The sequence below is a fragment of the Thrips palmi genome, unplaced genomic scaffold (genome assembly GCF_012932325.1).
Source record: "Thrips palmi isolate BJ-2018 unplaced genomic scaffold, TpBJ-2018v1 HiC_scaffold_12, whole genome shotgun sequence".
Taxonomy (NCBI): Eukaryota; Metazoa; Arthropoda; class Insecta; order Thysanoptera; family Thripidae; genus Thrips; species Thrips palmi.
The window spans coordinates 9,529,114-9,555,979 of NW_023144623.1; the positions used below are offsets into that span (position 1 = coordinate 9,529,114).

Below are 26,866 nucleotides of genomic sequence, written 5' to 3' on the forward strand. Positions count from 1 at the left end.
TGGGGGGAGACGGTTGTTTTGTTGGGTTTTTGGAGTGTTGTTTTCAGACGTGTTTGATAAGGCTCTAGTAACTGTGATTGATCAAATATTTTACCATTACTGTACACGTGTGAAGTGAATAATAGTGTTGTGGTCGATTTTCCGGTTCGAGTTTATTGCTTTTGAGCGTCGGTCTGTTCCATCCTTCCTTTCAAGAACTCTTTCTAGCTGCGCTGAGGGAGGGGCTGAAAACACTTGTGCCAAAGTGTTGCCTGTCGGAGGATTTCTTCCTGTCGCTTGAGCTAAACCCAGGTACATAACATAACAACTTTACTAAATTTTGAATGTGTTTTGGTGAGACCTAGGCCCTAAATTCTATGTCATGTTACCTCATGTAAACAATTTTTGGGGGTTAGGGTAACACTTAGTCGGTTCTTATTACATTCTTTGAAATATCTGTCCTGCAAGCAGTAATTTTTCAATAAATTAATTAATTTGAGTCACTCATTGTTTTGATTTCACAAGTTGTGGGATCTAGTTTGGCAGTAAGTCCCTCTGCAAAGGTTTACCGTCATGTGCTGGCTGAACTTTCCCCAGTGTTTGAACAGATGCGTTCCATTATCCTCTGCCTGAATGAAAGCCCTGTCTGTTTACCTTGGTTTTTAATGTAGAGGGTGTTGTCTCGTCAGGAAGCTAGCCAGTTGTGCCCTTGTTTGCTTTGTAAAACTTTATCATGTGGTATTTGATCCATGAAGTGGAAGAAGGGGATAATGGTTTTACGATTCCACTTCTGTGGGCTTTGCCAGATTTGTGTGTTGCCATCATTTGATAAAGTATTTTAAAACGAAATGAGCTTTGTGATTCTTAATTTAACGGTCTCCAAAGAAATGCATGAGACAAGACAAGCCAGATTTATTTGGAGAAAATATTGGACGGCACTGCTGTGCTGCACTTGGACAGTCGATTGAGTGTGTGTGTGTGTGTGAGTGGGAATCTTTGGAGAGCGTGTGTGTGAGGGGGATTGGGGGAGGGGGTTGCTCTAGGTTGCCCTCAGCGCTTGCAGTGTGGTTGCGGCGGGGTGGGCGTGCGTGTGTGTGTGTGTGTGTAGTGTACGCGTGATGCAGACCAGAGCACGCTACACCGCCGCGCCACGCCGCGCCACGCCACGCCCGTGTCGAAAAAGAGGCGTTGCATGCTTGGCCAGTGAGTCACGCCTGGTCACGCTCGTGCTCCGCTCGCCCTGCTCGCCCTGCTCGCCCTGCTCGCCCTGCTGCAGGAGGAGCGATGTGCAGAGAAGAGACTCATCTTTTGGGTTCTTTGGCCCCGGCCACGCCAAGTACTTGCTTCTCTATTCGGCGGCGTCTGCCCGTCTGTGAGGCCCCTGAGGACGCGACTCGCTCTGTCTCTCTCGCTCTCAAGGGGCGCCCCGTGTAGGTGCGAGAGAGACAGACGGCTGCACCGGAAAGGCTTGAAGGACGGCCTGAGAGGAAACGATAAGACTGTAATCGGGGAATTCCCTCCCACGCGTCCGGCCCGCCAGGCCCGCCTCACTCCGAAGGACCGTTCTGACCTTTCGGCTTTCGGTCGCTTTGTGTTCGTCGCACTCACGGGACGCCCGATGTGCCTCCAGGCCAGCTTGTCCAGGGCCGTGTTTCGCAGTGCACCTGCTGGAATTCTGGAATTCGCGCGATGCGTAGATGCGCGCGCACACATTCACGCCTCCTGGCGGCGGGGTGGGCCTCTGCCTCTGCTTCGCCCTTTCGCCTGCAGGCCACGCCACGCCTAGCCACGCCACGCCGCCAGGGCGGCAAAGTTAGAAAGCGAATCTGGTGCAAAGGCGCCGCGGAGCCTGGCCATGGCAGGCGCACGCCAGTTCGTAGACGGCCGCGCCGCCGCGCTCCACATTTAGGTATTTAGCGATTCAAGCGACCGAATCTCTCATCTCTCCGGGCCGGTCTCTCCCGTTGTGGCGGCGGCCGGTCCACTGTTTGGTTGCGTTCCGCGTTCCCCGGTTCGCGCTGCACTGCCTGCTCGGGTTGCGGCGCCTGGTTGCATGCGTGAGTGCATTTCCATGCGCGCCTTGAACCTTATCTGCTCCTTGCAGTTACTTGCAGTGGAGTGCGCTGTCCATTCGGGACGCGTTGCGACACGCGCTCGGCTCGCTGTAGCAAACCTCGCCGTAGCAAACGCGCGCTGAGAAAAACGGGGTGCAAGTCTTGTCTCGGTGATGACCTGCTAATGATTACGCTGGGAAGAAAAAGGGAGGAGGCTTGCTCCTGCCGGCAGGTTACGGTCATTTGGGCCGTTAGGCGATTGGTCGATGGAAACTTGCACCTTTGGTTTCACTTTCCGTTGGAAAGAGACGATGCCGCGGCGCGCGCCGGACGCTCTCACTTTTCAAATTGCCTGCCGATCGTCGAAAGCGAAAAGTGATTTGCCACCAACTCATCACGCATCGAACCGCGCGCTGCATTTCCGCCCGCGGCGTGGCGTGGGTTCGAATACTGCGTCTGCTGTTCTATTTTTCCCTCTCTCTTTTCTGTGAGTGTTTTCTTATGACAAAGCGTCTTCACATCGGGCAATGGGCCAGTCCACCAAAAAAAAGAAACGAGGGTTTTATTGGTTACATTCGGTAGGCAAAACAAATCTACCTCCCCCCCGGTGGTTTTATTTTGGCTTCTCTTTTTTGCTCCCCTTTTCTCCCCGCCCCCCTAACGCCGGGGTGGTTTGTCTCAGATTCCCCGCCTGGCCCGCGCCGTTATTCCCCTCCTCTCTCTTCGTCCCCGCCCCCTTCTACGTAATAACAGAAGGCTAAGTGTTGCAGTTTGGAAAATCTGTCTCTAAAGGGTCCCCTCCCCCGGGGAAGGTGCCCGACTATTCCGAACCCCCTGCCTCGCCACTCTGTCTCTCTCGCACCCCTACGGACCGCCCCATGAGTGCGAGAGAGACAGAGCGACGAAAGCAGTGCTCGGAATCAGACGGCTGGCGGAGCTGGCGGACCCTGCGCTGGCTCAGCACTGTGCCGGCTGCCCGGCTCTAGACTCTAGACCAGTCTCTCTAGACTCGGTCGGCCTCCCCGCCCCGCGCCGCGCCGCGCCTTTCGCTGCCGGAACACCCGTAGAATTTGATGTGTGTGTTGGCGCCGGAGCCGGGCCGGTTGCCGGCACGAGGAATGAGAGGTGCGGGCTCTTTACCACTGCCACCGATCCGCGTTTACCGAAGAAGGTGTAACCGTACCAAGGGGCCCGTGACACCGAGACTCAGGAACGGCGTTCATGTATTCCGGCACCCGCACCGCTTACCGAGTGGAAAGTTCAGACCTGCATCTCCCACCTCTGACATAAAGGCGAAATCCAAATTCGAGCACCTTTGAATGACGGACTGACTCATCTTCAATTCGCCTAAACTCATGGGCAAATTTCGACGCTGACTCGAGATTCAGGGGAATCGTGACAAGCGTAACGTTGGATTTCGGCCCTATCTCGCCTCTCCTCGCACTGCGGTCCCCGTTCCATTTGTAGACTTTGATCCGATATCGTTGTTTCGAGTCCAGCCCATAACTGTTTTATTTTTTTTGAAGGATTTGAGATGTTTATGTCCGAATGTCTATCTTCCTACCGCTATCCGGAATGCGCCTTTAGCACGGTACTGGACGGCCAGCCGAACAGTTTCCAGGTACGAGCGGATGCAGCTATCCCGGGAAAAAAGCCGTTCGTCGGGACAGTCTCTCTGCACCAGGGTACGGTCAACCTTCTTTCGGTAAACAGTGAAGAGTGGCATTAGGTTTAACAGCCACAATCTTCATTATTTCTCTCAGTGGGGGACCGGACCGGACGGCACCGAGGGAGGCGCGGCGCGGAGACGTTCCCTTTTCGCACTCGCCGATCCGATCCGCGCTTCCTTCCGTGGCGTAACCTGGCGCAAGCGGCGCCAGCCCGCTGCACTCCGAGACTCATTTCGGTCGCTCTGTCTCTCTCGCACCTACACGGGGCACCCCAACGAGTGCGAGAGGGACAGCCTCTTATCTCGAGCCCACCTTCTGGCCACAACTTTGCATCACAATCGGCACGCCTTATCAGAATCTGTGCGGACGGCCCGGGACGGCCTAATGCCGCCTAGTGTCCTCATGGCTAAAATTGTCCCGACGCGTGTCCCGTAGATTCTAATGAGGACGCGATGACAAGCGTTTCGGGCCCGTGACTCGGCGCTATCTCGCCGTCTCCCTCGCACTCGCGGGGCGCCCCGTTGGAGTGCGACCCAACACGGTGTGCAGTGTCGCGGCGCCCAAGCCGCTTCGCTCGTTGTTGTTTTGTTTTGAAAGGAAATTTGCAGAGTGTGGCCCGGAAAGTGGTCTATCTATCCGCCGCTATCCGCCCGGAGCGATAGAGCACGCGCGCTGGCCGCGCCAGCCGCGCACTACACGGCCCGGCCGGGGAGTCCGGGGAGATAGACACAGCCTGATTCCGGACAGCGCTTCGTCGCTCTGTCTCTCTCGCACTCATGGGGCGGCCCGTAGGGGTGCGAGAGAGACAGAGCGACGAAGCAGTGTTCGGAATCAGACGGCAGGCGCCGCTGTCACAACGGTGCTCCGCTAATGATGCACTACACTGGCGCGGCCCGGGGCGGCCCCGCCCCCCGTTCCCCGTTGCCAATCTAGAAATGACAAAAAGTTTGGGAAATGAAAACAAAAGGTGGTGGCGCGGCTTGGCTGGACTCGCTAAGACTCTTCATCGAGCCTATCCGGCTCCGGTCAGCTGGACGTCCGCGGCGTGTCGTGTTGTTTCGTCGAGTGCGGCACTGCGGCATGGGTCACTTGAACTTGGCGGTTTTGCCGGCCGCGGCGGGCCGCCTCGAGGGCTATGCTCGAGGGTCGTTGCGCAATATTTGCGGTCGAAAACGAAAACGCGCTCTTTGTTCCGCGTTGTATTGTGTTTTCTTCGGCAGGTGAGTCGAGTCGAGTCGCGCCGGTATTGTTTGCCGTTTATTGGTCGCTGGGTAGTCAGACAGACAGACAGACAGGCAGACAGACGGTCGCTGTCGCCTGGTACTTACTCTACATAAGGGGGACCCTGACGGCGCCCAGCGCCGCGAGGGTGGGCAACCCAACGTGCTCTCGTGTGCCGCGGGAGTTCTTGCAAGGCGGTTCCGAACCTAGCTTCCGTTCGCCGCTCTGGCTCTCTCGCACTCGCCTGCGGGGGTTCTAAAGGGTGGTGAAGCGCTGTTCGGACCTTATGAGTCTCCTCTTTGCGCCTGTCCACACGTAGCTTCTGCCTCCTCGAAACCGGGGAGGAAATGAGTGCACCAGACCGTCCACGCGGTGTCTCCTCGTCTCCACCGCGCAGGCCACGTCGTAGATGGAGCAGACGCTCCTCGCAGTGGACCCTGGAATGGGACGCGGTGCTGGGTTCGGCTCGGTGGCGTCGCGGCGGGGTCTTGCCCTGCTTGGTGGCCCCTCGGCGCCCCTCGGCCTGCTCGGCCCTGCCTGGTTCAATGCTCGCAGCCTTCTGGCCTCGCGCCTCGCGCCGTCTTGCGGCACGTCGTCTGTCTCTCTCGCACCTCTCGCACTGCGAGTCCGAAAGAGAGGCAGAGAGCAGTGTTCGGAGACGACCCGCTGTAAGCCGATATTGGACGCGTGGCGGCGTCGCCCTGAGGCCTGAGGGTTCCCGACGGCGTGCCCGCGGCGGAAAGTCCCCCGGGGTGAAACATGTGCACCGTGCTGGCCGTGGAGCGCGTCGTCCTCTACCAAGGAGTGTTGCATCAGGCGCCGCGCTGCGCCGCGGTCGCAGCCGCCGGGGAGGCCGCCGTCTTGTTTTGACGGCGCGCGCCCTAGCATCCCCGCGGCCCTTCGGCCGGCCAGGGCGGCCAGGGCCTCGGCCTCTCGGCCCCGCGACGACGGCGACGCATAGCCCGCCGCCGCAATGCAGCCCTGCGTTGCGTCAGGCCGTCGCGGAGGGAGGGCGTCGCAGGGCCCATTCCGAACGGTAGCTCGGCGTCCCGTCCGGTGCCGTCGGGGAGCGAGAGAGACAGAGCCACGAAGCTCCTTTCGGCCGCGTAGCCCACACCCAGGGCAGGGCTCAGGCCAGGGCGACCTTTAGGACTCGTCTGCGTCCTGCGTGCGTGTGGCCCTTCTCCCTTTGACAGGGCTGGCGCGGCTGGCGCGGTGATCCGGGCTTTCTCTATTGTGGCGTCGCGGCCACGCCCTGGGCCCTCGTGTACACGCACACGTACAACGCCGTCGGGGATTCCGCGCTTGTTTGTGTGCGTGCCTCTCTGTGGCGATGCGCGCCGATGGATCGACGGGCTTGTCTCTGTGTGTGTGAGTGCAAACAGAAGCCAGCCGCGCGCCGAATTTGAAGACACTGGCGATGCTGCGTCGCTGGGAAATGCCGAAATGCCTCGCTCTCTTCAAATAGACCCCGGCCGGCGCGGACGGCGTGCGTGCGTCGTTTGGAATGGCAGTGTGTGCCCTGGGAGCGGCTGCACGCCCCGTGGCACGCCGGCCGGCTGGCCCGGCTGGGTCACTTGCTTTGCAACAAACAGATGAGTAACGGGGGCGGATTAGTGGCTCGGCCGGCTTGGCCCTGGGAGCCGCTGGAGGTCACCAAGCAGCCGCGTCGCTCCGTCTCTCTCGCCCTCGTGGCGCGTCCTGCGTCGGCGCGAGAGAGACAGACGGCCACTGTTGGACTGTCCCCGTCGGCGCGCGATGTTTGACCCCAAGTGTAGTAGTGGTGGCGTGTTTAGTCTGCCAAGTTTGCCTGCGCCGCGGTGCTTTGCGCTTCGCACGCTCTCAAACTTTCATTGAGGACATCCGAGTCGTACGCGGCGTCGCGGCGCGTCGCGGACGGCGGAGAGCACGTCGCCGCCAACGGCCGCTGCAGCGGACCAAGTCGCATCCGAGCGGCTTTTTTTATGTTTTTGGGTGCCTGCCTGACGTGCCCGACGGACGCGGCCGGTGTCGCGTCACGTCACGACGGATGCCCCGCGCGTCACGCCACCATACGCCACGCTCACGCCACCCGTAGAGCGGCCGAACAGCTTATTGCTATTCGGATTGCGCTTCTTTTTTTTCCTTTTTGTTTGCGCCGCCGCCGCGCCTAGATGAGCGTTTGCGCGGCGCGCGTCGAAAAGAAATGCGTGTGTTTTTGTTTTTCCGGCCGCTGCTCTGCCGATCTCGCGATGTCTCTCTCGGACCCGTGGTGCGTCGCGCCATGTCTCTCGAAGGGGCGCGACAGAGACGGAGTGACGGAGTGCAGGGGCTGGCGAAAATGGCGGTGGCGCCATGACGGCGGCGAAGTACGAAGTGGCCGCGGCGGAAAAGGCAACGGCCGGTCGCGGATAGCGGTGCCGTCCGCGGTCGCCGAGTGCACGTGTAAGTGCTGCAGCAGTGCACGCGCCCGCCAGCCCGCCAGGCGTCGCTCCGTCTCCCTCGCACTCACGGGGCGCCCCGGAGGGCCCCGCGGGCCGCCGCACGCCGCATTGGAGCAATTAATTGCGAATTCCGATCGGCGTCCTCGTGGCGGCCGTCATCGCGACCGTGACGTGGTTCAGTGTGGACTGAGAGTCGCTTGCCTCGCTCTGTCTGTCTCCCTCGCACCCGGACGGGACGCCCCGTGAGTGCCAGAGGGACAGAGCGACGACTGTCGGAATCAGTTTACAGGCGTTTTAGCGCCCGGAGGCCCGGAGTAGCGGCAAACGTCCACAGACGCGGCACTCACGCACTCGCAGTGTCTGCGCGCAAGGGCCGCAAGCCTCGCTTCGCTGTTGCGCGTAATAGGTGGATCAGAAATAGACTCCGCGGCGCCGCGGCGATGGCCAGAATGGGAGCCAGCCAATGGGAGCCAGCCAATGGCCAGCGCTTGGCTAGCCCGGCTAATGCCTCGCTAATGCCCGGCCAACGCATCGGCCCGAGTGCGCCCGAGTGCCAGCGCGTTTTGTGCTGCAGGCTGCAGATGAGGAGCCATTAGGACGATGTGGGTCCGCGACGGTCCCGACGGTCCCCGTGGGTCGCAAAGAGGCTGCTACCCGACCGCTCTGCGCGCTCTGTGCCACGCAAGCCGCGAGCGGCAGGCCGCGCGGCCGCGCTGCGACGGCCCGTTTTTATTAGGCACTTTTGGTGGCTACTGTACTGGGGCGACCCGGGCGTCCCGACGGGGACTGTCCACTGGTCACTCTAGTGTAGGGCGAGGCTCCGCGAGGCTGCTGCGCTGCCGCGCCCGGCTCAATGATTTATTGTTAGACGGAGCGGAGGGCGGAGGAAAGGGAGGGCGCCGCCACTGCAAGCCGCCGCCGCCGCCAGCAGGGACCCGCCGGTTGACCTCTTGGTGTACATCTCAATTGAAACCCGAGCGAGCTCGGCCTCGGCGTCGCCAGTCGGCCGACCGACGGCCGACCGAGGGACGGCGCGCGTGCGTGCATGCGTGCGTCTGCCATGGCACGCTTCGCACGCTTCAGTTCGCCGAATGCATGCATTCATTGGGGCCTACACCGTGCACGAAGTGCAGTGCACTCGTTTCGGCCGGCCCGTTCATCGTGCGGCTGCAGCACTGTATAACAAATTCTAATCGGACTGTTTATCATATTTTCGTTGACTGGACAGTCTTGCCCCCTCCGGGCCATATGCACTTGCCCCGCACCTCGCGCCTCCCCCTGCACCCCTCCCTGCCCCTGGCGTGCTGGCCGCCCCGCACCACGGCGCCCCGCCCCGCCCCGCCCCGCCCCGCCCCGCGCCGGCCAGGGCAGCAGGGCGGCGCGGCCTGGCTGGCTGGCCTGGCGGGCAGTCAGCCCCGAGTCCTTGCCGCGGCAGGACGTTGTTGGCGTCCCACTCGCGCTGCTCCGCCGTCTCACTTTTTGGCGGGCGAAGCGCGAAGCGAGCGTGTGTGCGTGTGTGTGTGTGCGCGCGTTGTCCATGCGTGTGCTGCTGCCCCGCGGCGCCCACTGCTCCACGACGTCCACCCTGGCGCCCTGCGTTTTGTGGAGCCGGTTTCCGCTGCAGCGCACCTCCAGGTGCGTGTGTGTGTGCGTGTGTGTGTGTTTGGAAAAGACCGGGGAGGGGGGGGGGGTGACGGAGGTCGAACCGCGCGGATATTTTTCCGATCAACGATTTTGTTGCTTTCCTCGACCGCCAGAACCCGCCGTTCCGCACCTTTTTATCATCGCTGGCCCGCAGGGAGTGCGTGTGTGTGCGTTTGTTTGTGTGTACCTTATGAAGGGCCTTGTGTGTGTGTGTGTGTGTGTGTGTGTGTGTGTCGGGCCTGGACGTCCGGTGCCACGCTGGCCAGGCTTGTGTGTGTGCCCACCCGTTTCCCCGACCTGTTGAGCTGATATCGGCTCGGCTCCCCTCGTGCCTGCCGTGCCCAGGGCGTGCCTGGCACCCCGAGGACGTGCTTTACGTGCGCTTGGCTTTTACCTGCCACCCCCTCCCCCCCTCACGTTTGTTTTTTTTTTTCCGCCGTTGCACCCCGGCGCGGCGCGTCAGCTGGTGCCCGCTGCACGTAAGCGCCGCGCCGCTGCACCTACGGTGCACCTACGTCGCCTCGTTTTGTTTCGGTCTGCGTCCGCCTGCGTCAGCAGGTGCGCGGCGTCGCCGGGCGTCGCGGCACTGTATGGGGAATGGTTTGGCCCAGCCAGGCCGACAGGCCAGGCCGACCGACAGTGGCCCCCCAGCCGCGGGCGCAGCGTGGACCGCTACAGTGTATCGTGTTTTTTTTTGCGCTCGGCTCGCGTGTGCAGTGCGCACCGCGATGAGGCCCTTGGGTTGACACGGCCGGACAAGAGCGCTAATAACGGGAAAGACGCTCGGCCGGGGTCGACTCGCTTCTCTTCGCCTCGCCTTGGCTCGCCTTGGCTCGCCTTAGCGGGCTGTTCATTACACTGCGAACATGTCGTGGAGTCCTCGAGTCTCCCTCCAGTGGCGCGGCGCCGCGTTGCCCCGGCGACGCTGCCGGAACTGCCCGGGGAGCATCACCTCGTTTGAAATGCCCGTGGGAAGCGACTGTAGCGCGCAGGGATTATATTTCGCGTTTCGCGCGGACAAAAGGCCGGCAGAGGCAGCCGAGTCGCACGGCCGGCGCGGCGCGGCACGGCCCGACGCAGCGGACTGATATTCCGAAGAGTCTCTCTCTCTCTGTGTCTCTCGCACCCCAACGGGACGCCCCACGAGTGCGACAGAGACGGAGCGAGACTCGTGGGCGTCCCGCTGTGCGCGACACACTGGAGGGAAGGACGCGGGATGGGAAAAAGGCCGCGCTGTTCACAGTGTGGCCGTCGCCCCGCGAGGAGGCGACGCAGGCGACGCTCTAGCCCGGTGAAACATGGGGGTGATTTCGGGCGGTGCACGTGACGTGGCCGCCACGCCGCCACACTGTAGCGTACGGCGGGACGGCGACGTTGGCGTGGATGCGGGTGCTTCTTGTTAGCAGCCCCAGCGGAGCGTGCGATCGCCGGACAGGCTCGCCGGACAGGCCGGCCGGCCGCGCCGCGCGCCGCGGACGGGCGACTCCAGCTGACTCGCCGACACACCCGCGCCGTGCCCGTGCCGCCGTGCCGCCCCGCCGGCTGGGTGTCGTTGTTGTTGTTGCCGCCGAGTTCGCAGTCGAGTGGTCAGCGCCCAAGGCACACCCGTCCTCGTCGCTCGCCACTGGCCGCCACTGGTATGGCGCGAGGCAGTCTGGCGAACCGTCTGCAAGTCTGCAGCCTGGCGCGGTGGTGACATTTGCCACTTCCTGGGGTTAAAAAAAGGGGCCGTCATAGGTGGCGCCAGGGACTAAAAATAGCTTCCAAAGGGCGCTTCGGAGGTATGGCCTGTGGTATGGCCTGTGGCGGCCGTCGCTGCAGCGAACGCCGCGTCATCGCGGCGCTGTTATGTTGTTGTTGTTATTTGAATAATAACAAGAACAGCACCGAGGCTGGCCCGGCAATGCCCGCCGACCATTGTGTGGAACGGAAATGCATTTCCATGGCATAAGTGGGCAGCACGCGGCGACACGACGCGCACGATGGCCGGCGCGTGCCGCACCTGCAGGCCGATGCCGAAGGGCCTCGTCGTCGCTCTGTCTCTCTCGCACTCGCGGAGCTGAGACAGACAGGAGCTGATCGGAATCAAACTGCAAGTAGTCCGGCCGCGCCCCGAGAGGTCCTCCTCGCCCTGCGTGCCTGGCGGACAGACAGACAGACAGACGGCCGAACGGACGGTCGACCCCCGACCTTTGGGCCTGTGGGGCTGCCGACGGCGCGGCCCCCTGGCCCGCTGGGCCTTCGGCGGGGCCCGCCCTGCCAGGCTCGGACTGGCCAGGGCAGACAGGCAGAAAAATCTGCCGGGGCCTTTCGGGTTTGGGGCCAGTAACGTCACAAAGTTGGTCGGTCAAAGAGTCCTAGTATATATAGGACGAAAGTAGCCGTTTTCGCTGATTTTGGGCGGCCACTGCGTCCGATCTAATTGCGGTCAACGGCCTCCCTCGACGCCCTAGTATTCTTAAGACCCTACTCTTTCATGTCCTGCATCGGGAAGACGTTGACCACAACGATTTTGGCTTTGACCGCAACGATTTTCCGACTAAGTTGGTCAAAAAGTGGTCGAATCTCGGAAATTTGCTGATTTTGCTGACTTTGGATGGCCACTGTGTCCAATCTAGTCGCCGTAAAAGGCCTCCCTCGACGTCCTAGTATTCTTAAGACCCTACTCTTTCATGCCCTGTATCGGGAAGACGTTGACCACAACGATTTTGGCTTTGACCGCAACGACTTTCCGACTAAGTTGGTCAAAAAGTGGTCGAATCTCGGAAATTTGCTGATTTTGCTGACTTTGGGCGGCCATTGTGTCCAATCTAGTAGCCGTAAAAGGCTTCCCTCGACGCCCTAGTATTCTTAAGACCCTACTCTTTCATGCCCTGTATCGGGAAGGCTATTGACCGCAACTAGTTTGGGAGCGGTAGCCTCACAAAGTTGGTCATGAAGGGTAAAAACATAATGATGATCGGGGGCCTTTTGCGGTCTTATCCGCTGGGGCCTTTTGGGGGCCAGTCCGAGCCTGCGCCCTGCCCGCCCCGGTGCGCGCATCGGTGACGTCACCGTCTCTAGAACTGCAGGCGGCGGACTGCTCTCGAACCGTTTTGAGTTTCCGAAATCGATCGGGCGCGGGCGGGGGTCGCCGTCGTCGGGGTGGCGGCGCGGCGGCCGGCGCGGTGTGTACAGGATGCGGCACTGGTGCGCGTGCTGCGTGCTGGCGGCGTCGTTTTGAACGCACCGAGGGGCGTGGCCCGGCGCGGCCGCCACTGGGGCTCTCGCCTCGTGACTGGCTAACTTTACCCCGCCTGGCGCCAGTGTGCCCCCCGCCCCACCCCCGCCCTGGCGCAGGCCGCGTGTTTGGGACGCCTTTGTTGCGTCTGACTCGTCTGGCGTGCCAAGAAGCGCGCGCCGGGCGAGGGGGCGATGGGGGCGGCGGGGGCGGCCCTGGTTCAGTGACTGCATGCTCACTGTCGTCTGCACAGGTGTGCATCTAGGTGCCCGTCCCGCAGTCCCGCACCACGCCCCCTGCCGGAAGTCGGTGTAAGTAAGACCCTGGCAGCAAACCACACGGATCGCGTTTGGAAAACGAAATCGATAATGACAGCGGCAAATTCAGAAAAATTGAAAGGACCCCCGCCAAATTTAGCTGTGCGTCGCTGTCGCTCTTGCGTAGAAACGCTCTACGTTTCAATTTCTAGTTCCTCTCGACGCCGTGCCGCTGCCCGCATTTTAATTCTTCCGTTTTATTTTTCTGGAAGTGAAAACTGTCAGCGTGACGAGGCGTCACCTGTTACACCGGGGCGCCAGGGCTTCGGCCAGGGCCGTAACTGGGTTGCGTCTGGACTCCGGCTGAGTGACTCTTTCTCTCAAATTAACACGCGGATGCTGCGGGCCCGTTCCGGACCGTCTCTCTCGCACCCCTACGGGACGCCCCGACGAGTGCGACAGAGACGGGGCGACGGAAGCGCCGTTCGGAGCTAGCCTGCAGCGCGGCGGGTCCGCGAACGGGAATGGACGGTCACAGTGAGAGTGAACGAGGGGGAGAGAGAGAGAGAGAGAGAGAGAGAGAGAGAGAGACGGACGCGGTGACGCCGCGCTGCACGGCGGCATGGCATGGCGTTGTAGAGCGGGGCGACGGAGGCGATTCGGCAGGCTGCGGTTTGGCCGAACCGAACGCAGCGCCGCCTGTCCCTCTCGCACTCGTGGGGCTCTCCGTGAGGGTGCGAGTGAGACAGAGACAGAGCGACCAAATGGCTCGGCTGCCGATGGCGGTGCCGCGGCAGAGTGTAGCGGAGACGGCTTGGCGCTGCGCCGCCCGCCCATGCCGCAGGGCGCCGGCTACTTTCTCTCTCCGTCCAGCGGCACAGCGGCAGGCCGACGCTCCGTCTCTCTCGCACTCGCGGGCCGCCCCGTCGGGGTGCGAGAGGGACGCAGTGACGAGGCGCCGTTCCGGTATCAACCTGCAGCAGGTGGCGTCGCGACGCTCGGTCGCCAATCCGGGGCTCCGACTGGTCGGCGAGCCGGCGGGGCGAGCGAGAGAGACAGAGAGACGGCACCTGGCCGTGCCCGTTGGAGCGAGCTGGGGAGCGCCGTGCGGGTAGGCAGCGCGGCAGCACTGGTGTCCCGCGGGGCGGTCTACAGTGTGCCCGCCAGGCTGACGGCGCGATGCGGGCGATGCCGTCCTGCCTCTGCCTGGCGGTGCATTGCTGCGACCGCGCTGCATGCATGCCTCGCTCTGTCTCTCTCGCACGCCGACGGCCTGACGGGGCGGCCCGCGAGTGCGAGAGAGACGGAGCGTCTGGCTGCGAGTCACGGCCCGGTACGCACGCCGCGGCGAATTACAGCACGGGGCTTTTGTTGTGCGTTGGCGGCGTGGTTCCTGGCGGTGACTGGCGCGGTGACGGGACGGCACGGCACGGCCAGCGACCGCCACTTTACTTCCTCACTGTTTTGCCGAAATTGGACTTGCCGGTATGAGCGGGCGCGGCGGGGCGGGGCCAAACGGCCAAACCGTGCCAAACGACGCCGTCTAGCTGAAAGATCTCCAGTGGTTTCGCACGGGCATCGCGGCGCGCTGGCACTGCCTCGCAACAGCGCCTGGCAGTGTGGCGGAGCGGTGGCCTCAAAGTCGTTGATTTGCACACGCACGCCGCGCACGCCGTCCAGGGTGCTTAGCCATTCATTACTCAACTCTCGTCATTCCTTTTTTTCTTTTTTCCGAAAGGCAGTTTGTATATTTCATTCCTCCCCCGCGATAAAGGCCGGCGGGCCTCTATTGCAGTGCCGCGTCCAGCGTGCACCAATTCTTAATTTTTTTTTTCGTTCTCTTTCTCCCCTTGGAAACGAATGTCTGGTGATAAGGAATTGGTGGGGGTCTTGTGAAACGTCTTGATGACCGCGTGCACCGCGTGCCGCGTGCCCGGCGGCGGGTGGCCCCGGGGTGGGTCGCCCGGCCGGCCGGTCGCCTCGCGGCCTCGATCGCCCAGTGGCGTAGTCAGACCGCCACACTGTAGGGGGCACACTGCGCACCGTTGCTTTCCAGGCAGGGGAGAACGGCGAGGAAAATTTGAGAATTTCGCAGAATGGGGACCCTGCGGTCCCCTGTGGGTGCGAGGGAGACGAGGCGGCGAAAAGCGACGCTCGGAATGAGTCTGTTGCCGCGTTGGCGCGCGCGTCAGCCTTGGCGAGGCGAGGCGTTATTGATGTCTGTGAAGGGCGCGCGACAACTCCAGCCAACCCCCTGCCTGCCCCTGCCTGCCCCTGCCCCCGTGACTCACCACTCACTCACCCCCTGGCCGGCCGAGCCGCAGGCCGAGCCGCTCTGGAAGTCTCGCCGCCCGGCTTCATAATGGATGACTCACTCGGCACGTCGCAGCTCTCCAGTCGAGTCTGTCTCTCTCGCTCCCCTGTGCGGCTCCCCGTGAGCTCGGGAGACAGAGAGAGACAGAGCGACTCTGTCCGGGCCCTGCTGCTCGCCGACGGGCAAGCCGACGGGCCCATGACTTGGCGCCGCGAGATTCCATCGATTTTAGCGCTTGCGGGTTGGCCGGCCTGGCCGGCCGATTCGTGGTGCAACACTTGCGGTTTACGAGGCCAGGCCTGGACGTTCAGTAACGTCGTCGTGGAGCCAGAAGCTCCGGCCGCTAGGCGCGGCCAGGCGGCGGGCGGTGCTCCGGTCGGGCGGCCGGGGAGCGCCGTGGAGGTAGGCAACCCTCCTGCGCCCCTGCTCGGCGGAGCCGCCTATGCCGCCGTCGGCGGGCTGACGCTCGGCTGCCTGACGCCTCGCGGAGAAAGACGAAGACGACGACCTTTCTTTCGGCGCCGGCCCTTGCCGCCGGTGCGGACGCACCCGACCCGATCCTGTTGCACGCCGCGATGGCCCTGCCCCAAGCAGGCCCTGCAGGCCCTGCACGCCTCCAAGGCTGGCCGGCGGGCTGACGCCGCCCCAAGGTCGTCCCAAGGCGTCTCGTCCTGGGGGCGCGGCGCGGTGGCGGCGGCCGCATAGTGGGTGGGCGACGAGAGGAGCGGCACGGCACTGTGTTGTGTGTGTTGTGGGGGAGGCGGGTCGGGGGAAAAAGACGCAAATAGCGAACCCCTCCGGCCGCCCTCGCCACCACCCCGCACCCCCGCGGCCCAGCGCCAACACACACACACACTCACACACTGACGACACGTTGGACGGTATCGACGTGTGTATGTGTATCGAAGCCGTTGTAACTGCGTAATCCACGATTCGCGCCAGTCCGTGTTTCTGCGCACTTGCCCCCAGCGGAAGGACACGGCGGGGAAGGGGGCCCGGTTTTCCTTCTGCTTCGCTTTTGGCTTGGGCGTGCAGTGCAACTGCCCCGAGAACTGCCCCCTCCTCCTCTCTCTCTCTCTCTCCTCCTCTCTCTCTCTCTCTAGGATGCTGTACTTGTTGCCCGGCGCCGCGGCCTGGCCCTGGCTGCCGCCTCAAGTTTGTTGAACTGGACTATTTATTGGAGGGAAGGCCGAGGTGTTTGATGAGGTCGCGGGGGGCAAGGCGCGGCGAGGCGTTGGCCCTGCGCCGCGCCGTCTCGCAGTCTCGCAGTGTCCCGGTCGCGATGCGGGTTTATTGGCCTGCCCTGCCTGGCCCTGCCTCGGACTTGAACAGGCGCAGTGCCGGGTGCGGCCATCCGTGTCGCCGACTGGGCGCGCGCGCTTTAGCAACGGCGTGCCGCGGCTCCGGGTTCGACTCCCGGCGCCGCGGTTCATTTTCCCCGCGGCGTCCGGGCCGACCGATCGAGCCTTGACTGATGGCTCGGCGCGTCGCTGGGCGTCGCTAGGCGGCACGCTGCCGGTGACGCTGGCCGTGACTTTCCCTCGGGTCTCGCCTCGTCTCGTCCGCGCCACTGCCGCCGCCAGCCGCCGGTGATTTGCATAGCGCTATGATGCGATGCTGCCGGCGAGTCCGGGCTTTCCAATCCGACCGACGGGACCGGCCCGGTTGCAAGCGCGTGCCGTCCGCCTGCTGTGTCTGTCTGTCTGCCTCTCTGTTGGCGACACGATCACAGAGCGCGGCTTTTGTGAGGCACGTGGCCTGCACCAGACTACCAGGCGCGCACCGCGGCGATCGGCGCTACTCCACGCGATAGAGACATTACGGAGATGGAAGGGGAATTGCGACGCTGTGGCCATGACTCCTGTCTCTCTCGCACCCGCACGGCGCACGGCACGCCCTACGGGTGCGAGAGAGACGGCGCGGTGGTTTGTTGGCGGTGTCGTTGGCGAGCGGGTCCCGGTCGATCTGGCCGTCGTCAGTCAGGCCGGTCGGTCAAGCCCTTCTGGCGCGCGGGCCGACAAATAGACTCGCCCCGCGAGCCTCGCGAGCCACGCCACTGGAAGCGGACAGCCGGACGCGGCGTCGCGGCGGCCGGGGCACTTAGGCCGTCGCTCGGCGGGGCGGCGTTAAAACGCGACGCCGACGGCCGGGGAATGCAGCCGACGCCCCGCCCCGCCCCGCCACGCACGCCCGGCGCCTCCGAGTCCACCTCAAGGCTCGACCATGGCTCGACGTCCGAGGTTCGCGCGGCCGGCACTTAAAAAGATTAGCGAGCAGTGCACGGAAAGCTCCGCGAAAAAAAATCTTGACCCTAATTCATTGCGTTCATTGGTTACTTTTGCGGGGGGGGGTTAGAAAAAGAAGCGAAGTGATTTTTGTGTTTTTCGACGAGGACACTTGCACTCGAAGTGGGGGGCTTTTGGGTCGCTGGCAGTGTAGACGCGGCGGCGGCGCTGCGGCGCTGCGGCGCGGCTACTCGCAGTGTACCGCCTTTGGCGCCGTGCCGCGAAATTGAGAGTTGTCACGCCGGCCCGGCCGCCCGGCCCGTCGAGTGAGGCAGGCTGACGGACGGTGACAGCATCTCGTCGCATCCAGCGACTGACTAAACGACGCCCCGACACACGCCACGCAGCCGCGCCATGCCCGTCCGGCTCGCCTCGCCAAATGAGTGAGGGGCGCGCTCGCGACCAGACGACCAATTATTGTTAATTTTTGGTCCGCCGCGACGCAGAGTCGCAGGCGCGGAGTTGGACGGTCGCCGACGTCGTCGTCGTCGGGACGAGTGCGACACTGCTGGCTGGCTCCCTCGCTGGCACCGTGTCGTGTCGGTACGTCGGTACGTCGGTACCCCACGCGCGCTGGCTTGCGGACTTCCGTGGCGGAGAGTGTCTGAGGCGCGCGGGGTAGCGGCGAAGCGGCGGCCGGACCGGAAGCGGAAGTGAAAGCACGCAGCACGCAGTGCAAGGCGGAGGGCGGGAAGCTGTTGCCGTTTGAAAGGCGAGTGTAGGGGCTTGCAGTGCAGGTGCCCGGGTGCCAGCGTCCAGGCTCGGACTGGCCAGGGCAGACAGGCAGAAAAATCTGCCGGGGCCTTTCGGGTTTGGGACCAGTAACGTCACAAAGTTGGTCAAAGAGTCCTAGTATATATAGGACGAAAGTAGCCGTTTTCGCTGATTTTGGGCGGCCACTGCGTCCGATCTAATTGCGGTCAACGGCCTCCCTCGACGCCCGCGTATTCTTAAGACCCTAATCTTTCATGCCCTATGTCGGGAAGACGTTGACCACAACGATTTTGGCTTTGACCGCAACGATTTTCCGATCAAGTTGGTCAAAAAGTGGTCGAATCTCGTAAATTTGCTGATTTTGCTGACTTTGGGTGGCCACTGTGTCCAATCTAGTCACCGCAAAAGGCCTCCCTCGACGCCCTGGTATTCTTAAGACCCCACTCTTTCATGCCCTGTATCGGGAAGACGTTGACCACAACGATTTCGGCTTTGACCGCAACGACTTTCCGCCTAAGTTGGTCAAAAAGTGGTCGAATCTCGGAAATTTGCTGATTTTGCTGACTTTGGGCGGCCACTGTGTCAAATCTAGTTGCCGTAAAAGGCTTTCCTCGACGTCCTAGTATTCTTAAGACCCTACTCTTTCATGCCCTGTATCGGGAAGGCTATTGACCGCAACTAGTTTGGGAGCGGTAGCCTCACAAAGTTGGCCATGAAGGGTAAAAACATAATGATGATCGGGGGCCTTTCGCGGTCTTGTCCGCTGGGGCCTTTTGGGGGCCAGTCCGAGCCTGGGGCTGCCGTCCAGCTCGTGATGCATCGACCGGACCGGCCGCCTGCCAGTCGAGCTGCCAGTGCAGTGGACTGAGTCTGTCTCGCTCTGTCTCGCTCGCACCCATGGGACGGGGCGCCTCGAAGGGTTGCGAGAGACCGGGCTGCAGGCGCAGGCTGCAGGGCACATGGACAGCGTGTCGGCGTTGGCCAATGCTTAGCACTCCGGTGGCATTCGCATTGGGGCTGGGGCCCGCGTCGCCATGGCGTCGCCCACGCTCGCGTTCGGACCCCCTCCCCTTGCCTCCCTGCCGACCGGGGAGGTGTGAATTGTGATGAACTGTGGGACTCCTGTCCCATGCCAGGTGTGACATGATGTCGACGGCTGAGCTAGTCATTTAAATGAGCGCTGTGTTTTTCCTCCTAGTCCATCCGGCGGTTCTTTCATGGGGCCTGTGTTTTGGTTTGTTTCAGCTATGTGCTGATTCGCTGTGAGGATGACTGCCTGCCACTAGCCTTTACAGAGCCCATGGCCAAGATGCGCTACTCTGAGATGCCAAGAGATGTCTCCTGTGACAGTCTTGCCACGCTACGGATATCAGATGTAAGTTTTATAGCCCTTCTCTTTTCTCAACTGTGACCATTCAGGAGCAAAGCCATTTTCTACCTGAAGTGAAGTAATATTATCTATTGCCTCTCCCCTCCACATCCTAGTTGCCTTGGCAGGTCTTGTACCTGTCTGATGCTTATCAGTGCAGGCATACCTGAACATGGCACCAGCCTGATAGCAGTTAGACCTGTCTCTTCCTTGCTATGTGCCCTCCATTTTAAAATTTAGACCTCATCCATGTGACTGGACTCCAGTCTACGTTAAGTGACTCATGTATTGCTACGTGTCAAACGAACCTGTCAAAAGCCAATCACCCTGTGTCAGTCTACGACACCTAGTTCGTAGATTTTTCGCAAGCTGTTGCTTGTGGGTGAGCTGATTAGACTTGTGTATTGGACTCTTGGTACTTTGACTGTGTTCTTTCTTATTTATATGTTACCCAAATATTGCATTTTTTGTGTTACAGAGCTGTGGAGGCGGTTCAGGGGCAAGTCTCTTCCGAGACAAATCCCCCATTAGTGAGGTTGGTGAGCCATTGTCGCCAGCTCACATCAACAGTCCTCGGACAGATAGCACTCCAAATGGAACAACAAATGGGTTACTTCAAAGGAGAGAAAGTGCTCAAAATGGCAGCAGTGCGAGTAAGCTGTCTGCCAGACACCGGCATGGCATTTCCAGAACCCCTTCAGCTGGACATGCAAAAAGATCTTTACATTCAAACGTGTCGGATGGCAAAGGAGCCTGTTATGATAACTATGGGTAAGATATATTGCTGTCATCAAAGTGAAGTAGGATCACACCCAGTTGGATTGTCACACAAATGTGGTTTTGTTGTTTGTAGGTCACTACATTCGGGGACCAATATGTCTCCTCAAAACAAGTCTCAAAGTCTTCCTGGCCATACATCTGGAGCTTCAGCATGTCGATATGATAAAGTAGTGCTCGATGCCTTAAGAGTTTCCCCAGAAGATTTTGCAGCCCAGTTGACACTTCTTGATCTTCCTCCATTCCGAGGGATCCAACCAGATGAACTTATTAGCTGTGGATGGAACAAAAAGAACAAGCTCATTATTGCTCCTAATGTTGTGTCATTCACGAGAAGATTTAACCATGTATGTTAAAACCCATATTTACCCTCTTCTAAAACCTGTTTGTTTACAATTTTTTTTAAAGTACTGAGTTTTTGATTATTTTTTCCCCCCCTTTAGGTTAGCTTTTGGACTGTACAAGAAATTCTGAGTGGAACAACACCCAAACAACGTTCTGAAATTTTGGTTCATTTTATAAGAATAGCTAAAAAGCTCCATGAGCTTAACAATCTTCATTCCCTCTTTGCTATTATCTCTGCTTTGCAAAGTGCATCTGTTTACAGGTATAAATTAAGTTTTTCATTTTGCCCTTTCATCAATACATTTTTTTTCTAGTCCAGTTTTCTCACTAACTCAAACTACTATTCCAGGCTTTCAAAAACTTGGGGTAACCTGTCTAAGAAAGAAAAGCAATTATTTGACAAATTAGCAGAATTGTTTTCTGATAAAAATAATTGGCAAAATCTCCGAGAACACATGGAGAGCCTGAAGCTACCATGCATTCCATACCTAGGTCAGTGTGTTTTCCAACGTTTTACTCCATAAAAGTGAAAATGTCAGAATTGAGTTATCTTATCTTATGTGCCTTCATGTTCTAGGTCTCTTCCTTACTGATTTAGTATACATAGACATGGCCCATCCTCACTCTGGGGGTTTGGAGTCGGAGCAGAGAAGACATAAAATGAACAACATCTTACGCATTATATCTGACTACCAGCAGTCTGATTACAGCAATCTTATCCTTCTACCCCATGTACAAAATTATTTGCGATCTATTCGATATATTGAAGAACTGCAGAAATTTGTTGAAGATGACCAATACAAGTATGTCCCCTACTAATAATATTTTGCTTGAGAATTAGAGTTTCTTCAGTCACCCTAGACTAATATCTAATATTTCTGTTTTAGGCTCTCTTTAAAATTGGAGCCACCTTCACCAGCTCCTTCCTCTTCGAGTTCCAAAGAGTCAGTGACAGACGCAGCTGCTACTGTTGCCTCATTAAATTTATCCCCAGCCAAAGGTCCAGGCTGTGCAGGTTCACTACGCTTGCATGCAGCAGTTAATGCAACTGGCAAATTTGTACCAGGACATCGAAAATGTCGCAGCTTGGGAACAAAGTAAGTTGATCATACTTTTATTTTGTTTTTTCTTTTAAATGTAATTTCTGTGTAAGGTAACAAAACTATGTTACAAGGTGCTACTTTATATATATTCTTTTAAAAGAGAGATCTGGTGGCTCTTGTTTGTTTGTGTTTTTATTGGTGGATCTGTTGTGTGGTACTTTCTTCCTCATTCTGTCTGTTTTATTGCCTGATCTTTGATTGCTTATGTGATGCGAGTGTTTGGAGCAGCCTGGATGTTCGGGTATTAATATGGGAATGGTTGTGGGAGAAAGAAAACAGATCACTGCATCTCAGGACTCTTGCACTAATTCGACACTTGTGTCTGAGGAATGTACATTGTCCTGTTTATGAGCGCCTATACAAGGGAAAGATGTAGACATCAATTGTTCCTCTTCAGTATTGTATCTCATTATAGTTTATTCATTTCTGCAAATGTTGTGTCAGATTTCGTAGCACAAGTCTCCCTCGAAATCTTCATAAACAAGGGCAAGCTACTCTTCTAGCCTCAATGGGAATGGTGGCTCCAGGGTGAGTGAAGCAGTGAAGCCCCAGGACTTCGTTTGTTGCATCTTATATTTTAGGTTACATATGTATCATTGTAATCGTAAAATATTTGATTTATCTTAAGCCCTAGGAAAATTGTATGCAAGATAAGCTGGTGTGAAGTAGGTGCGACATCAGTATGCTGATGAATTCTGCTGTCGTTTCTGGTATAATAGGCTGATCACTGCATTCCTTGAAGTTCGAAACACTTATGCTGGTACTCCATTTAGAATGTCCATTGGTCTATTTTCCTTTATAGGTGCAACTCCTGTGTGTTTTCTATCTCCTCTGCATGTTTTCTTATGGTTTTTTTCTATTTGGTTTAAATTGAATTTTTTTTTTTTTTATTTTTTTAGTGCCGTGCTGCCTACGCATGTTGTTGGGTATATCAAAGAATTGGACTTATGTGCATGATTTAAAGCAAATCTCTAGTATTACTCTTCTTTGTCTACTAACTTTTTCTGCTTATTGTATCAAAGCTTTCATTCTTGGGACTCTGCATTAAATTTAATCAATCTTATCCCATTTGATCACACCGTAATCCCAACAATTTGTCGCATGTTGGCTTTATCTTTTGGTTATGGAATATTACATGATTAATTGCTATTTATTTTTAGGTATGTGTATTGCATTTGCAGCTTTAAATTAAGACTTCATTATTTTACTTTATTCTAGGGAAAGAGATTTTAAGAGCTAGTTCTATTAGATTTTGATAATTATCAATCGGTCTTAAATATACCTCAAACAACCAAACACGTTTTTCTCTCTTTGTGCTTTCAGTATTTTCCACAAAACAACACATGCCCTGCCTTGTATTGATGTTGGGTTGGTGTCACAACTCCCAGCACCAGCCACACCTCGCCACTTACTTGATGATTCAGTTCTTGAGGAGAATGGTTCTCCCTCACTTCTACTTGACGGAACTTCTAAGTTACCACACCCTCCATCACCTGTCCGACGGAAAGATGAGGATGGTGTTAAGTTGCTCACCATGTGTGGGTTAGTATTCATTCTGCAAATCTGGTCTGTTACTGATCTATTACCAGGTTTTTTTGTTATCATGTTTGATCATTTTATAGGTCATCATTGTTAGCTGAAACAGATGAGCTTGGTGAAGAGGAGTGTTTAGTTCAAGGATGCCTTCGCCGAAAGACAGTGCTGAAGGATGGCCGTAAACCAGCTGTCTCTTCATGGCAAAGATACTGGATTGAACTGTGGCCTTCATCTCTTATCTACTATGCTCCCAAATCATTTAAAGGGTAAGTTGAGTATAATCTGTAGACATAAATGGTTTACCAGTGCTACCAGTTTGTTCATAACTTTTTCTCTTGTGTTTCAGTACTGATCGTTCAGACTTCAAACATGAGCCATGCAAAGTAACATCTATCTCAGGCATGTGTGTGGCCCTTGGAGACAACCCTGTTCAACCAGATGTATTTCAACTCGCGGATCCAGTCAGAGGTGAGACTCAATTAAATACAACTATAGTTTTGGAATTTAAAAGGAAAAAAAAGAGAAGAGACACTTTTCAATTTTGCTACATGTTCATTGTGTCTTTTTCACCCATCAGGAAATGTCTACAAGTTTCGATCTGGGACAAAAGGATCAGCAAACAAATGGTTTCGCCATTTGCATGAGTTATCAATTGGCTCACCAGAGAAACCTCTTCCAGCTAATCTCATGTCATTCGAGTGATGAGATGTGATTAACCTTGAATTTAGCCATATCCACATACAAATCACATTCTGTTGTTAATTTCTGTTCTCTTGCCAAACAAATGCCTAAAAAGTAATGAAATAGTGGAACAACCTGTGTTTCACTTCATGTTCAAGTGTCACTTTTGAGTTTTTATATCAGAGTCTATTTTGTTGTAAATGTTTATTCTCTTTTTTCTTTTTTGAAAGGCAGTTAGTAATGTATCTTCCTTAACACACTTCCAAAGGGAGTTCTTATTCCCAACCTCTGGCTATGATGCCCACATTCTCTCATATCTGGGGCATAAGAAGCAACAGATTTCACCCCTAGAATCCTCTCTTTGTGAAGAGTTATGTGATTGTTTTGTTTTCCCCCTAGAATATAGAAGACTGAAATTTGTGGTATCAAATAACAGTCTCTTCTTTAACTTAGCCCTTGATAGTTATTTGACTGTTAAATATCTCTCTTATGGATCATGAACTGTTCATGAAGCCTTGGGCTCTTAAGACAAATAATAATCTCATGTTTATTTTATAGTTAATTAATTTTATATGTTCTCTAATTCAAGAAGATGACAAGACTCCTTTAAATGTTTCTTTTGTAGTTTTATGTAGGTAATTTATTTCTCATCATCACAACTTATTACAAACCTTGACTGAAACTGTCTATTTACTCATTTTAAGTACTTTGTCAAACATTACGTTGTTTACACCAGTTTGACTGGGGAAACAGCTCTATTTCTTTTGTGATTTGTGGCTGGATTTCAAATATGCAGTGCACATGCAATAATTATTCTTTGGAACAGGCCATTATGTATTTCTGCTACAAATGTCAATTGGCACTAAATTTGTGATCTCTATTCATTTCAAAGGTTTGATTTGTATTTTTTGTCTGTCTTGTATTTCGAGTGGATGTTTCGCATTTAATTTCTGGCAGGCAGTGAGATGATGTCAAATTACTGAAATATCTTTGTGTTTCACTAAGGTACAGAAGGCTTTGGTTGATACAATGTTGTGATGTGTTTCAAGACATAGAGGGTAACGATAAACATCATTTATTGCCAGCACATATAGGATTGAAGTTCTGTGCCAGATCTTGTTATTTTCAAATTGCATTTAACATTGGACATCATTTTTTATTATTTGTAGTTTAGTCATGTCCAACTGATACAAAAGCCCAGAGAATCAAATATTTTCAATTATCTATTAGTATATGGAGTGTAGAAATCTCTTAGTTTGGCTGTGATTCTTACATCACAGTTAGTATTTTGCTAACTGAACTGCTAATTTGTGATCAGCCATCCATCATATTGAATGTACAATTTGTAACTTCACAAACTGATATCAGTTGCTAACCAACCATATCATCTTTTGATGTATTCTTATTATTCTGACTAGTTCATTGAAACTTCTATTTTAAAATCCATACCATGGAAGAGGGCCAGTGAACCTATCAACGTAAGAGAAAATGCAATGTTTTAGTTTGAGGTTGGTCATTAATCTGTTGCCTGACTCCTTCTTCCAATCAAAGTAAATATCTGGCTTACCCTCTTCATTCTCAAAGCATTGTTAACTGAGAACTATATTTTTTGTAGGGTTAGTTGTGCTGTGCTAGTTAGAGCTTCTTGCAGAAAAAGTCAAAGAATGCTTCTGTGAAACATGCTTTATTTGGCAGGTCTTTGAGCCACCTTAACCAGTTCTGAAATATTTCTCGATGAAGCATATGTTTAATGCCCAATCTAGTCTTTGAGAAAGTCCTTTGAAATCTTATTTACTGCATTTCCCTTGGCTTATCTACTGCATTTGTTGTGTTAAGTACCTGTGCAACATAGTTTTGAATGAAAAGTAGTCCTGTGGCATTTGTGCAGTTGGCCATTTCTCTACACAATTGAGATGACTCAAAGACTAATGCCAATCTTAATTTATGATATGAAAACAAAAGGAAAGATAATAGTGCCAAATTTAAATTGTAGCATTAGATTCAATTAATGGCATTAGTTCTGCAATATTTTCTTTTAACCTAAGCCATATCAGTTCTCCTTTTAGAATTGCATATCTGATTGTGCTCAATCTATGTTCATTTTGTTTCTATTCAATATAACTCACTCATTGTGAAATATCAGTATTGGGAGCAATTTTAGATGAGAGACAAATTACTCTATCCTTTTCGTTGTTTGTCTAATCCTTGACCCTGTTGTTGCTTTTAATTTATTTTTCTCTTGTGTGTTTGCATTCCATTTATATTTTTCTGTATTTATTGTGAGGATATTGGTGATACAGTAGGTCACTCTTTCCATCTTTCTCACTATCACATACCATAGTATAATTGTGTGATATTCCTACCCTAATGCTGTGAAGCAGCCCTGATTGTTTTTCCGTCAATTTGAATTTTACAGTGTCCCTTTCTTTCAGTTTTACTTAAGTTAGTCATCTTTCATTTCCTTCTAAATGTAGCCCACTTTTTCATATCCATGTGAAATCTTGTATAATTTTTGATACCTTCTTATTGATTGATTGTGGGCTTGCCTTTTTGTCAGCTGAAAATTAGAACCTCTCATACCATTTGTAGAGTTGTTTATTCTTGCCATTTTACTGCATGGAAATGCTGAAATGGCAAAAGGTGTCAAGAAACACATTTGTTTGTTCACCAAAACATATTGTTAGACTTGCACGTTAATTATTCCTTCCTGTTCATTATTTGTTTTACTGTGTTGATATTGCTGCCTTAATGTTTGCAGATAAATGACTTAAATAAATACTGCTTTTTTTCCAGAAGTACTGGTTTTTTATTTCCATACCCTACAGACTTCCCACTAAAATAAAGCATGAGCCGCGGCCTCACATTTACAGCGTAGATCACTTTGTGGTCTTGTCTAGTCTTCAGACACGTCAGGCCCTTAATTCGCGCTGGGATAAAATCGCGCTTGAGAAGCTTCTCAATGAAATTTTATGAGAATTTGAACACGTCTATCAGCCCCCTGGACCCTAGGACAGAGGCCTACTCCTCCACGCTCAGACCAGTCAAAATTTTGCACCCAGTCTCCATGATCTAGAAATCTAGTGCCCCACTCAAGAACCAAACCAAAATGCAGCGCGCGCTTTTCGCGGTTTTCGACAGACGTGTATCGTTTACGTAACTGCGGTGCTGCGGCATTGGGCTTGACTTGTCCAATCCTTTAACAATAAGTCCAAAACGACGATAACAGTTTAGGACAACGGCAGAGCGGCAGCAAAAACACAGACGGGCGGAGGGG

At 55.4% G+C, this 26,866-nt stretch overlaps 1 protein-coding gene across 5 annotated transcripts; it reads left to right on the forward strand.

Moving 5' to 3' along the window:
- On the forward strand, positions 1-26,387 carry LOC117640100 (ras-specific guanine nucleotide-releasing factor RalGPS1). 5 transcript variants are annotated; one of them, XM_034376340.1, is made up of 13 exons: positions 1-291; positions 19,027-19,156; positions 19,629-19,921; positions 20,004-20,274; positions 20,371-20,534; positions 20,622-20,764; positions 20,850-21,075; positions 21,160-21,369; positions 21,820-21,903; positions 22,699-22,917; positions 22,998-23,177; positions 23,258-23,379; positions 23,489-26,387. In XM_034376340.1, exons 2-13 carry the CDS (start codon positions 19,082-19,084, stop codon positions 23,611-23,613), a joined length of 2,112 nt encoding a protein of 703 aa, XP_034232231.1. In that variant the 5' UTR covers positions 1-291; positions 19,027-19,081; the 3' UTR covers positions 23,614-26,387. The 5 variants fall into 5 exon arrangements, with proteins under 5 accessions (XP_034232231.1, XP_034232228.1, XP_034232229.1 ...); XM_034376337.1 differs by lacking the exon at positions 1-291 and adding an exon at positions 8,768-8,982; XM_034376341.1 differs by lacking the exon at positions 1-291 and adding an exon at positions 18,801-18,917.
- Positions 26,388-26,866: the final 479 nt, after the last annotated feature.

Excerpts from the sequence above, each read along its gene's own strand:
- LOC117640100 (XM_034376337.1), top strand. The coding sequence starts at position 8,885 with ATGCGTGTGCTGCTGCCCCGCGGCGCCCACTGCTCCACGACGTCCACC. Across the intron at positions 19,922-20,003 it reads GCCTGTTATGATAACTATGG|GTCACTACATTCGGGGACCA; the intron begins GTAAGATATATT and ends TGTTGTTTGTAG. Across the intron at positions 21,904-22,698 it reads ATGGGAATGGTGGCTCCAGG|TATTTTCCACAAAACAACAC; the intron begins GTGAGTGAAGCA and ends TTGTGCTTTCAG.